This window comes from Triticum aestivum, chromosome 4B, assembly GCF_018294505.1.
Source record: "Triticum aestivum cultivar Chinese Spring chromosome 4B, IWGSC CS RefSeq v2.1, whole genome shotgun sequence".
Taxonomy (NCBI): Eukaryota; Viridiplantae; Streptophyta; class Magnoliopsida; order Poales; family Poaceae; genus Triticum; species Triticum aestivum.
In genome coordinates, this window is record NC_057804.1 from 411,890,218 (window position 1) to 411,902,879 (window position 12,662).

The window sequence follows — 12,662 nt, forward strand, 5'->3', positions numbered from 1 at the left end:
GAGTGGTGATGAGGTGACCAACCGATGGCGACGCGCGTCGCGGCCGAGTGGTGATGAGGTGACCAACCGAATAGCGACGCGTGGGGCGACCGAGTGGTTATGAGGTGACCAACCGACGGCGACGCGCGGGGCGGCCGAGTGGTGATGAGGTGACCAACCGAGTGGCGACGCGCGTGGCGGCCGAATGATGACGAGGTGACCAACCGATGGCAACGCGCGGGGCGGCCGGGTGATAGACGCGTCCCGCGGAGTGACGATGTGCGGGGCGTCCGAGTGAATGTAGAAGTCCCCGTCCGACTGAATCAGTTGTGATCAGAGGAACCTCTCCATCTGGCGAGTAACCTTCGCCGGTGAGGGGAGTGTGTCGCAAGGCCGGAATCCGATGTGTCGGTGCCGTGGAGGCCGCCGTGTCTAGGCCGGGGACACCGGCCCAGATCGGCGCCCACGCTCGCGTCATGTTCGGTCTGCGCTTCATCGTGAAGGGAATCATCACGCTGCCGACTGGAGGAGCCGCCGCCTGCGGGGCCATGGCCAGTGCTGGAGCTCCGCCACGGAGGCCGCGGTCGAGCAGTTGGGTGGAGAAAAGAGCCGCCGTGTGCCCGCGCTGCGTCGGGCAGTCGACGCCTGAGGGAGAGGTCGTCGAGTGGGTTGCGCCTTGCAATCTACCCCGATGGATGGAGCAGCGTTGCCGGCTGCTACGCTTCGTTGCTCGGGGGAGCCGGGTTGTAGGCTAGTTTCACGGACGCTCAGCCCACGGCCAAGTGTTGATGTTGATGGGGGAGTAGAGCTGCTGGTTGCCGTGCCTCGTCGAGCCCGTGACTCTACCATGGGAGCCGTCGCCAGTCCGCGATCGAGTACCTATGCAGGAGAGACGAACCGTCGCGCGTGCGGGGCCGGGGATACGGCCAGCCTCCGCTTCCAACATGAGAGTCACTGCTGAGCAGCACCCAATCGGACGCATCTCCGCGACGGGAGCCGTTGATCAGCTGACTCGGCGGAGGAATCCCACGCAGTCGGTTGCTGCGTGTCTCCGCTCAAGGAGCCGGACCGCCGGCCGGGGCCACAAGAAAGACAAGGAAGACATTAGGATCCCTTGAAGGAGTTGCCCACGTCCAGGACATGTACGTGCATGCAGGAGTGGTTAGTTAGCGGTAATTAGGCAAGATGCGCTACCGTTTGTGCATGTAAGGCTGGTCACAATGGGGAAGAACTTAGGAGTAACATCACACACTCCAATGCAACTTTGCTTATGTGGCACATATTTAATGAAGAGAGAGATGCTTGTGGTAACTAGCTAAGTTACTGGAACATCACACACTCCAAGAAATAATGAGTCTATAACCTAATAAATACATCGTTGCATGACACTACATAGATGTTCTTACCCACTATGGAGGTAGTAACATAGTCTAGGGAAGTGTGTAAGTTACTAGCTTATGTTCTTGCCCATTGTGACCAGCCTAAGGGAAGTTTTCCTTTCCCACGGCCATTTAACCCCTGCATGCAGGAGGCTTTAATTAGCGGCAGTTAAGCAAGAATAAATGGAAAGGTAATTAAGGTTAGAAGGAAAGTCATAGAGCCAGTCCGGAGGAGAGCTCCGCCGCCACGGAAACTTGTCAGGCCGGAATCTGACGGCAGTCAGAGAGGTGGCGATGAGGAGGATAAGCAGTTGGCTGCAGTCCAGGCGCGAGAGTCGTGGACCGGCACAGCCAAGGGCGAGGCCGGTGCGAACTTGTGGTCGCGTTTCACTGCTCGAGGAGTAGGAGTCGTGCGCCGTCGGAGTCGCACTTCAACGCCCGCGAAGCTGGGCCAGTGCCGGCAGTCGGGCCTCATCGCCCGAGGAGCCGGATCGACCGCCGGTCGTCGTGCTCCGTAGGCCGAAGAGCCAGGCACAGCGTTAGCGGCTGTGCGTGTGTTGGCGCTCGGCGACGGCGTTCGCAGATGAGGCCAGAGATGGCGACATGCGGACAGCGGCGCTTCATCGTCCGGGAGCCAAGCCACCAATTGATACAAAGGAAGGCATTCTTTTGTATGAGCTCGTGTGCATACAGAAGAAAAACAAACAATCATTAGATTAATGATAGATTGTAAAGAACAAGATAGTATGGAATGGGACTTCGTGATCCCTCTGTATGAAGAGTGTCATGTCTCTTCTGTGGATGGAGTGATGTCTGGAACATCCTGGATCAAACCCTCCATTGAGGATTGTTGATCGTCGGACGAAGATCGAAGAAATTAAACCATTTGCATCATGGCTCGATAGATGCCATGCCCCAAGGTGGGCGCCAACTGTTGTGGTTCTAAGTCTGACAGTAGAATAGGGGTAGGATAACGGAGCATGATCTATCGAGATGCATATGGGTGACACGGTGGTTTTAACGAGTTCGGGCTTCTCACGATGGAGATAACACCCCTACGTCTCGTGCTCCGGAGAAGCTTTGTTTTATCTGAGTATATATCCGGAGATTACAATGTGTGTGTGAGAGAGAGGAACGGATCCCCATGCCTGAGCTAAGTCCTGAGACTAATGGTGAAAAGAGAGAGAGGTGGAAGAAAAGAACCCCAATCTAGTGGTGGGGGTGGCTTATATAGAGTGCGCCACCCCCTCACCTCTTATGTTACAAAGTGGGGCATGAATGCCATAATGTCAGCCCACTACCAAGCCCTCACCATGAGAATGATGCCGACTGCTTTGTTGCCTGCCGGTCTTCGTATATCCGAGTGAGTCGAGCGGTTGAGTGGTGAATTGTCATCCGAGTGGATGGTATACTGCTTAGTCGAGTGGATCGTATGCTGCTTGTCCGAGTGGATAGTATGTATGTATGAAATTTATCTGGACCCATGTGTCGTGTGGACCCCATGCTTTATGATATTTCGATCCTTCGTTGGCCTACCTGTTATGTGTATCCCCAACACCGACTGCTCTTCAGATATGATGTCAGGAAGAATTCTCTTTAACCTGTTTGCCACAACTATGGACGCAATTTTATAGATCACGTTACAAAGGCTAATTGGACGAAATTGAGAGAGTAGTGTAGGGTTCAAAACCTTTGGGATGAGTACCAGAACCGTGCCATTGATACACTCGGCTCCTTCTTCCCCTTTTACTATTCTGAGAACTGCATTGGTCACCTCATCCCCGCAAATATCCCAATGCCTTTGATAGAAGTGGGCTGGAAAACCGTCTGGCCCCGGGGCCTTTTTTTTGAGTGGTAAACCTGACTTTATTGCATATTGTCTCGGTTTACAGGAATAACAAAGGGATCATGGGGGAGTCACAGCCATACATGGCGCCCCTGATCTAAAAAAGTTGAAAAGTTTGCTAAATTATGAGCATCTACATTTTCTTTTCGACCTTCAAAGATGAAGTCACATCGAACAAAAAGTCTTGTCTGGGCTTGTATCTCCTTGATAATATTGCTATATCTTCCTTCTGACCCCGATTTGATTTCTTCCACGACAGTTTTACAGTCACATGCAATAACAATGTGATCTGCATAAAGATCCTGCGCTAGAGCAAGAGCCTCGCGGCAGGCTAAAGCTTCTAACATTGGTGGATCGGTTATTTCATCAAATACCATTGCCGAAGATCCCAGGAAGAGTCCTTCATGGTTCCTGCCGATGGTAGCTGCCGCCCCTCTTCTTCCGTTTTTTGAGACTCCCCCGTCAATTTGAATTTTCACAGTCCCCGGTTCAGGCGCCCTCCATCCTTGGCCAACAGCAGGTACCGCAACTGCCTGTCGCTCCTCACTTGGTTTCGCCGTTCCCGCTTGTAGGAACGGAAGAGAGAAAGCTGAAACGAGCCCACGGTAGCCAGCCAAGCCCAGATAACGCAAGCTAGGCCTTTCCTAGAGGCCCACACGGGCGGCCTTGGCGTATCGCTCGTGCTCCCCAGTCCCCACCCAGCTCGACCTCGTGAGCTCCGCCTCCGCCTCCCTCCGCCTCGCTACTCGCCAGCAAGCCACCCACCCAAGCTACAAAGCTCGCGGCCGCACTCGCATGCTCCTCCGCCCTCCTCGCCTCCCACGCCTCTCTCCTCGCCGCCTCCGCTCGGACTCTCCGATGGCTTCCACGCTTGCCTTGCTCAGGCCGTCCGCGCCGAGCCCGGCGACGACCCTCAGGGCGCCGTTCAGATCTCGGGTCTCCACTAGAGTGTCCGTCGGGTCGGCAGTGGCAGCAGGCGCCGACACGCTCTTCGCCGACTACAAACCCACCACCGCATTCCTTTTCCCCGGCCAGGTACGAGTCTTCTCGCTCGTTAGCTGACGTGTCTGATACACGCATGGCAATATGACAACCAGAATTGTAGTAGCTAAGTTGTGGTAATGGTGATCGTTATGCAATTGTTCGTGCGAAGGTGTTTAACTTTGAAAATAATTGGTACTCCTATCAAGCTGAGTGAAATATCTAGTCTAGCAAAGATGGCAAATCTGAAGGGATATTATGCAATGGGAAGTGTTCATTTTAACTTGGTTGGTTGTACGAATGGGGAAAAAATCACTTCACTGCCTCAGTTGGCGTGGATCATATTTTGGCCTTGAGATATTAGCTTATGATTATTAGGTTCTCGTAGGAGATTATTTTAATTACAATGATACATTTCCCTTGCATTCAAGTACATGTGCATCGTGTGTGCTGCCTCATTCATGTGTGTTTATGCTTTCTTTTCCTCTCAGGGTGCTCAGGCTGTTGGAATGGGTAAAGAAGCTCTTAATGTTCGAGCAGCTGCAGAACTATTTGATAAGGCAAATGATATACTTGGGTATCTACAAACCTCTTATGCGATTTACCTGTTTGCTCCCCCTAGCAAACTTACGCTTTGAAGTTAACAAGTGTCCATAACAATTCCAAGGGGAAAACCGAAGATGTTCATGCTTGTTTAATTTTGAATGTAGCTATGACTTGCTGAATCTTTGCATCGATGGACCAAAAGAAAAGCTGAACTCAACAGTGATCAGTCAGGTTTCTGAATTTCAGATTCTTCGCTCCCACTGTATTTTACATTATTCGTTTTCATATCCATGCAAGTAGTATTCTTATGTGTCTACCCTCCGCTGCTGCTTACTGTTAGCAACTGAAACATGTCTCTTTAATAGTCATTCAGTGCAATATAGTTTTCAACCATGAATACCTATTAAGTGCTAAATCTTGTTAATCAGTTACAATGCTAGCTAAGTGTTTTTTGTACCAACATCCATGCTTTGTAGCCTGCCATGTTGCTTCAAAAGGGAACCAACAAGATTGTTTTGCATTTTATTTTTCTCAGCTATGCTGCATACATTTGATTGTGAAGGATGATTTGGTTCAGATACAGTCCCAGATCTTGTCAGTTAGAGCTGTATACTGATTGTCGAACAAAACCATTTTGCAGCCAGCTATATATGTTACCAGCCTTGCAGCTGTAGAAGTGTTACGCGCACGTGAAGAAGGCCAATCTGTAATTAACTCCGTAGATGTCACATGTGGTCTCAGCTTGGGAGAATATACCGCGCTTGCATTTGCCGGTGCCTTTAGGTATTGCCCTTGTTCCGTTTATGAAATCATGCATTTGCTGTTTTAAATATAAGCATTTGAATTCATGATCAGGATGAAGCTAACTCAGAGTGTATGTTAAATTCAATCCTGGTGAACCTGTGACAAGATGGTCAAATTAATAGCCCCATAGCTTAGTATTTTCTTTTCAGTGTGTCAAGTATGTATGCTTAAGCAGTTTCCAACATGCAGCTTTGAGGATGGTCTCAAGCTTGTCAAGCTTAGAGGAGAAGCCATGCAGGTTAGTGCCAATAAGATATGTGTACTTTGAGTTTCTGACTTCCCAAATAGATTGCTCATGTTCTTTATCTTTGTAGGATGCCTCAGATGCTGCCAATAGTGCGATGGTTAGTGTGATTGGTCTAGATTCAGAAAAGGTGCAACAATTATGCGACGCTGCAAATGAGGATGTGGATGAAAAGGAAAGAGTTCAAATAGCAAATTTTCTCTGTCCTGTAAGTCATTCCTGAATCGGGAGGTTATTTGTTTCCTACTGGGGCTTGCTAAGGTCTTAGCATGGTAATACCTTGTTGCAGGGTAACTATGCAGTTTCTGGTGGTGTGAAGGGTATTGAAGCAGTTGAAGCCAAAGCAAAGTCTTTTAAGGCCAGAATGACGGTTAGTGTTCCCATGCATCCACAATGGTCCATGTATGTAAACATTTGGTATACCTGCAATGAAGTGTGAAACCTGGTTATCGTAATTTACAGTGGTTTTGAAAACTGAAACTGCGCAAGGTCATTATACTGAATAGTGCTCCTTGGTCAAAAGCATAAACCGTTTTGTACATCTTCATTGTTACGCAACTTTGACTATAAATTTTGGTGGCAATATGTCAGACAACAGACCATGGTGCTAATAATAGAATAATATTGCAAGAGTACAATTGGTGAAATGTCTTGTTGGTTCCCTTTTTGTAATATTGCAATTTATATAGCTTTTGTTTGTATTGGTGGTGAAGGCTAAGAAAATATCACTACGTGCATTCTAACATTGTGTATACTGTTTTTTAACAGAGGGGGTAACTGTATACTAATATGTAACTTGATACTGTGACTTGTCGTGGGGGATTAGGAAAAGTGTTGAAAACCGTTTCCTCTGTTGCATAGTCATAGTAATCAAAGGTTTGTTGTATATGATGTTGACAATTATCTTGCCAGGTTCGCCTAGCTGTTGCTGGTGCTTTCCACACGAGCTTCATGCAACCTGCTGTCTCAAGATTGGAATCTGCGTTGGCTGCTACAGAGATTAAATCACCAAGAATCCCAGTAATCTCCAATGTTGATGCACAGCCCCACTCAGATCCTGAAACAATCAAGAAGATCTTGGCACAGCAGGTATTGGCTCTAGACTACACTTGAATTCATGTCGCAGCCCTATTATACAATGACTTGGGCGTGACTGACTTGGTGGAGAAACAGGTAACCTCTCCTGTGCAATGGGAGACTACTGTGACGACTCTTTTGGGTAGAGGCCTTGAGAAGAGCTATGAACTAGGCCCAGGAAAGGTAAAAATAGTTTCTTAACAAAATTTCTGACTGGATAACAAGTCTTCAGAGTCTGTGATGATATTTATTTATTTATTTTTGCTCATCTGGCATAAACCAGGTTATAGCAGGAATCATTAAACGGATCAACAAAGGTGCCAGCATCGAGAACATTGGCGCATGAGACCTGTTTATAGGGGCAAATAATGAAGTTAGGGGGGCTGCTTAGATTTAAGCGACACTCCTGAATGTACTAAAGGGCACGAGAGCACCACAGGGTCTGGCAATTTCCTGTCATTTGTGAAGAACATAGATAGTGTTGTACAATCATGTTTCATTGGCTAGAGCTAGGTTTCTCGGCGGTTCAGCTTGCCCTCTATATTGTGAGGACCAGAATGAAATTTCAGCTATAGTTCTGAGTTTTATCAGTAATTTTATGCCCATGGTTCACTGTCTGACATCCCATTCTGAATTCATTCATGTCTCTCGACAATGAATTTACCATCAGCTGAACGCAAACAAAACGCAAGGCTGTCAACCATATTCTCCGATTGAAGCATAATAATGCTTGGGTCACCGAGCATGAGAGGAAGGAGGAAATCATTCTCGAACACTTCTCCAGCGTCATCGGAAAGACAAATGCTAGAAAGGAAGACTTCAATTGGGATCACTTTCATTTTGAGGATTGCGACCTTGGCAATCTTGATGATCCCTTCACGCTGGAGGAAGTCCACAATGTCATCAAGCAAATGCCCAATGACAAGGCCCCCGGACCGGATGGGTTCACCGGATTGTTTTTCAAGTCATGTTGGGGCATTATTAAAGAGGATGTTATGCGGGTGATCCATCAATTTGGTAACCTCCATGTGGCCAATCCATTGGCTTAACTCAGCGAACATTGTGCTCTTGCCATTGGCTTAACTCAGCAAACGTTGTGCTCTTGCCAAAGAAAAATGGGGCGGAGGGAATTGGTGACTACAAACCTATTAGCCTAATCCATGCCATAGCCAAGATCATTGCCAAGTTGCTTGCGGTCCGTCTTGGGCCTCATATGGACAAGCTTATCTCCAAGGCTCAAAGCGCTTTCGTCAAGAAGAGAAGTATTCATGATAACTTCATGTATGTGCGCAATCTTGCTCGCCGGCTCCACAAAAGCAAAACTCCATCCATCCTTCTCAAGCTTGACATTCGGAAGGCTTTTGACTCCGTACGTTGGGATTACATTCTTGATCTCCTCCAACGAAGAGGCTTTCCTAGCAAATTTCGTGAGTAGGTTGCGACCCTCCTTTGCACATCCACTTCCCGGATTCTACTCAATGGTGTTCCCGGCCCCCCTATTAAGCATGGCCAGGGCCTTCGCCAAGGAGACCCGTTCTCGCCCCTATTGTTCGTCATCGCCATTGACCCTCTCCAACAAGTGTTGGATTTGGCCACTGCTCATGGCTTACTCCATAAGATTAGAGATCGTGGGGCTGTTTATAGGACCTCACTCTATGTTGATGATGCAATGGTATTCATGGCACCCATCAAACAAGATATGGACAACCTGTCGTCCATCTTGCGCTGCTTTGGTGACGTCACCGGATTAGAGACAAACTTCCAAAAGAGCTCCTATGTCCCCATCCGGTGTAGCAACCGCAACCTAGGAGAGATCCTCCATAACTTGCCGGCGACCCGAGCTCACTTTCCCATCCGTTACTTGGGCCTACCACTATCCATATGGCAACTCAAGAGAGCAGATTTTCAATTCCTTGAAGATAAGGTTGCCGCAAGGCTGGTACCTTGGGATGGGCAGAACGTCACCACTACGGGTCGTGGTAGCCTTGTCAAGTCGGTGCTCACCTCGCAAGTCATCTACCATGCCACTCCACTTATCATCCCGCCACCTGTAATAAAGAGCATCAACAAAATCGAGAGGGCTTTCCTTTGGGCGGGAACAGACAAAATCACCGGCGCAAAGTGCAAGGTTAATTGGGCTACTGTGTGTCGACCAAAGCATCTTGGTGGATTTGGTGTGCTCGACCTTGACAAGTTTGCTCGGGCCTTGCGTTTGCGTTGGCTTTGGTATGAGTGGAAAGACCCGGACAAGCTTTGGGTGGGTATGGGGAACCCATGCGACAAGGTGGACATCAACCTATTCTACGCCTCTACCATCATCTCAATTGGCAATGGTGCCATTGCCCCCTTTTGGGGTTCCCCTTGGCTCAATGGAAAGAAACCGAAGGACATTGCTCCTCTCATTTACTTGGCCTCCTCGCGAAAAAATTGGAAAGTCAAGGAGGCCTTGGCGGATGATGCTTGGATTCGCAAGATAAACCTCAATACGGTTCTGACCATGGAGCACCTTAGACAATTTCTCACACTTTGGGAGCAAATTCGCCACACCCACCTACGCGAGGATGCCATCGAGTGGTTTTTATTCGTCGGCATCGGCTTATCACGCACAATTCATTGGATCTATGGGCACCACCTTCCACTGCTACATTTGGGGCGCTTGGGCTCCGCCGAAGGTGAAATTCTTTGCTTGGCTTGCAACCCGTAATAGGATTTGGACGGCTGACAGACTCGCTAGGAGGGGTTGGCAAAATTGTGGACCGTGTCTGCTTTGCCAACGTGTGCAAGAAAATGGAGGCCATCTTTTCTACAAGTGTCGCTTCACCCTTAGGATTTGGAACCTCATCAGAAATTGGCTTGGTCTCCATATATGATTGACATGTCAACTTGGGACAATTTGCACTCTCTCTCGCTTTGGTGGAGAAACATGTCTGAAAGCAACATCCCCAATAGAAAGACCATGGCATCCCTCACTATGCTAGTTGGGTGGACCATTTGGAATGAGAGAAACGCTCGTATATTCAGGCACAAATCAACACCTGCGCCGGTCATCTTTGACACCATCAAAAGAGAAGCTAGACTTTGGGTTACTGCGGGTGCACACAAATTGGATAGCATAATGCCGGAAAAGTAATGGACCTCATGTAATATGTGTGGTGTAACAAACAAACTCTATTCTCCTTCTTAATTAATGGATGAGTCAAAGCTTATGCCTCCGTTTCGAAAAAAAAAACATTGCGCTAAACAGAAACAACCAACACAGTCACTCCCGGCCTCCCGGATGATGTAGAAACGGTCTTCATCCTCTTTCCTGCCCGAGGTCCTTATTTTGACTTAGATTTTGTTTCCTTGGCCGTGTCGGTGAGGTGCTGGCTGCTGATGACAAGATCCATCTGGCCGATCTGTTCCGACCAAGGGCCAACTCCATACCTCGACGACGTCCGATCCATGTCCGCGAAGTGCGAGTAGGGTATATATTGCCAGATTTCTCATATTTGTCATGCAGGGTCAAAAATCTTGTCGGGACAACCTTAATGCTTGTTCCATATTGTTTTCGGTGTACTTTTGCCTTTACAAGTCGTTTTGTGTTTAGTTGTCCTTTCATACTAAATATTGCTTTCTTCGATAAATATAATATAGACACCCAACTGTTTCTTAATACTCATCCAGTTAAGTTTATCATACTCTCTCCAATCAGGTTTAGAGCATCTCAAACAGAAGGACAAAAGTTCCGCGCCCTAAAATAGTTTAGCACGCCACTGTAGCATTTTTAGCGCGCCGGACCCAATATTGGTTTACCAGATGCCTAAAAACGCGCGACAGAAAAACACACAGTGTAAATTGTGAATGCACGCAATCCGGCGACTCAATTTGCAGCATGTGATAGCAGTTTTCAGCGCGCGCGCAACCCTGTTTTACGCGCCATTATTTTACAGCTTCTGCTGGAGCTGTCCGGCGCCCAAAAAACCCAAATTTTAGCGCGCGGAGCAATTTTGGGGTGCATGTTGAAGATGCTCTTATAGGGTGAAATGTAAATGTATTGTATATCATCTAGAGCATATCTTTTGAACGCAAGAAGGGCCCCGAAGGACCCAGACTATATTAGATAAGCATGCAACATCTTACATGAAGGCCCAATAGAAAAAGAAAATTACAACCCAGGCCGGACATTTTTGCAGATAGGACCCCAGACAGCAAAACTGAAAAGCAATCGAGTCCTCTTCGCCATCTTCGATCCTGGCCCAATCCCACCACCTCCGGGGACGAAACCACTTGGGACGGAGGAATGGCTACAGCACCACCGGCGAACAACCGGAGGTAGACAGTTGAAGTGCCAGTCGAAGAACATGTTAAACTGCCTCCCATATGGCTCGACGGCCAGGAGGAAATACAAGAGCCGGACGTCGTCGCCGGAACTCCGAGTGGTCGCCTTTCGACCAGAAGATGCAGCGGCGCAGTGGCGAGAACCTCGTGGTGCTCTCTGCACCAAGATCCCCAACCATTTGCTGCAAAACTTGCTCCAAGGACACGCAGAGAGGATAGAGCAGCAAAATCCCTTTCCTCCCTCTTCTTCCAGTCCACCTCCATGGCAGCTCGAGAAGAAGTGGGGAAGAAGGGACTTGAGCTCCAGATCTGGGACACCCACGAGCTTATTTGGGGGAGGAACGCCGACGAAAATCTCCTCTGCCTCTGGCTCCGACCACCGGAGCACCGTGAAGAGGAGCTTCACCGCCGCAAGCAGCTGGTCACAGCTCGCCTGCACCAGCCGCATGCCTCCCGACGGCATGACGCCAGTCCTAAAAGCAACCTTACATCTACTCTGTACAACAACCCAAGCTCTTCTCCCTGCCCTACTCCGGCCGGCCACGCCGTCGGAGAGGAGAGGGGCCCGAGCCGGGCCTGAGCAAGAGACGACTCTCAAGACGAGGAGGGAGGAGAGGAGGAGGAGCAGGTTCGGGCATCTAGAGCATATCATTAAATTTATATTCAAATAAAGTTCATAAACCTATAATTTTGATAGCATATAAAATAAAATAGAATTTAGATTCAGAAACGCTTGGCCTCACACGGCTCGCGTCAAATCGTCTCCATGACCATCCGGTCAAATTTTGATCATAAACCTATAATTTTGATAGCATATAAAATAAAATAGAATTTAGATTCAGAAACGCTTGGCCTCACACGGCTCGCGTCAATCGCCTCAATGACCATCCGGTCAAATTTTGATTGTGCAGCACGAAGCAACCCTACCCCATACACTTGGTTTGCAACTCCTCCCTTGTTGCAAGGCGCGAGCGCAACGTTCGGGTCTTCTACCTCCGGCCCCCTCCCGATCCCATCGCCCCTCCACGCCCGATCAGCCGCCAACAGCCCTCGTGCATGCGCACGCCACCAAACGCACCCGCGCCGCTGCTAACAAGAAGCGCCCAGCCGACAAGCCTCACTCTCATCGCACCGTCGCCACCCTCACTCTTCCTTTTCCGGTCTCACGTTGGTCAAAATCCGGCACCTCTAACTCCTCTCCATCTCGGAGATCGTCGGCGACCTCCTGCGGCTACCGCCAACGAGATCCTCCACGCTGTCCTCGACTATCACTGACAGCCTCCACTGCTGCAGCCCCTCCAACTACACAGCATTGCTCACGGCCTCACGCGGCAAGGATGCAAGGGGCTAACAATCAGGTTGCAATTGCAACGAGTTGTAGACGGCTGTGGTGCTGCTGCAACATCTCCATTACGCATCAGGCCCCCTAAAGTTTATAAACATACAATTTTGGTGGGCACGTCATATTAATCAAAGCCGCTAGAGA

General features: G+C 48.9%; 1 protein-coding gene across 1 annotated transcript; it reads left to right on the forward strand.

Moving 5' to 3' along the window:
* Positions 1–3,877: 3,877 nt before the first annotated feature.
* On the forward strand, positions 3,878–7,473 carry LOC123092416 (malonyl CoA-acyl carrier protein transacylase). Its single transcript, XM_044514187.1, has 10 exons — positions 3,878–4,239; positions 4,677–4,762; positions 4,896–4,962; positions 5,372–5,514; positions 5,725–5,773; positions 5,850–5,987; positions 6,069–6,149; positions 6,692–6,868; positions 6,953–7,039; positions 7,140–7,473. Exons 1-10 carry the CDS (start codon positions 4,000–4,002, stop codon positions 7,200–7,202), a joined length of 1,131 nt encoding a protein of 376 aa, XP_044370122.1. The 5' UTR covers positions 3,878–3,999; the 3' UTR covers positions 7,203–7,473.
* The last annotated feature ends 5,189 nt before the right edge of the window (positions 7,474–12,662 follow it).

Excerpts from the sequence above, each read along its gene's own strand:
- LOC123092416 (XM_044514187.1), top strand. The coding sequence starts at position 4,000 with ATGCTCCTCCGCCCTCCTCGCCTCCCACGCCTCTCTCCTCGCCGCCTC. Across the intron at positions 4,240-4,676 it reads CATTCCTTTTCCCCGGCCAG|GGTGCTCAGGCTGTTGGAAT; the intron begins GTACGAGTCTTC and ends TTTTCCTCTCAG. Across the intron at positions 6,150-6,691 it reads CTTTTAAGGCCAGAATGACG|GTTCGCCTAGCTGTTGCTGG; the intron begins GTTAGTGTTCCC and ends TTATCTTGCCAG.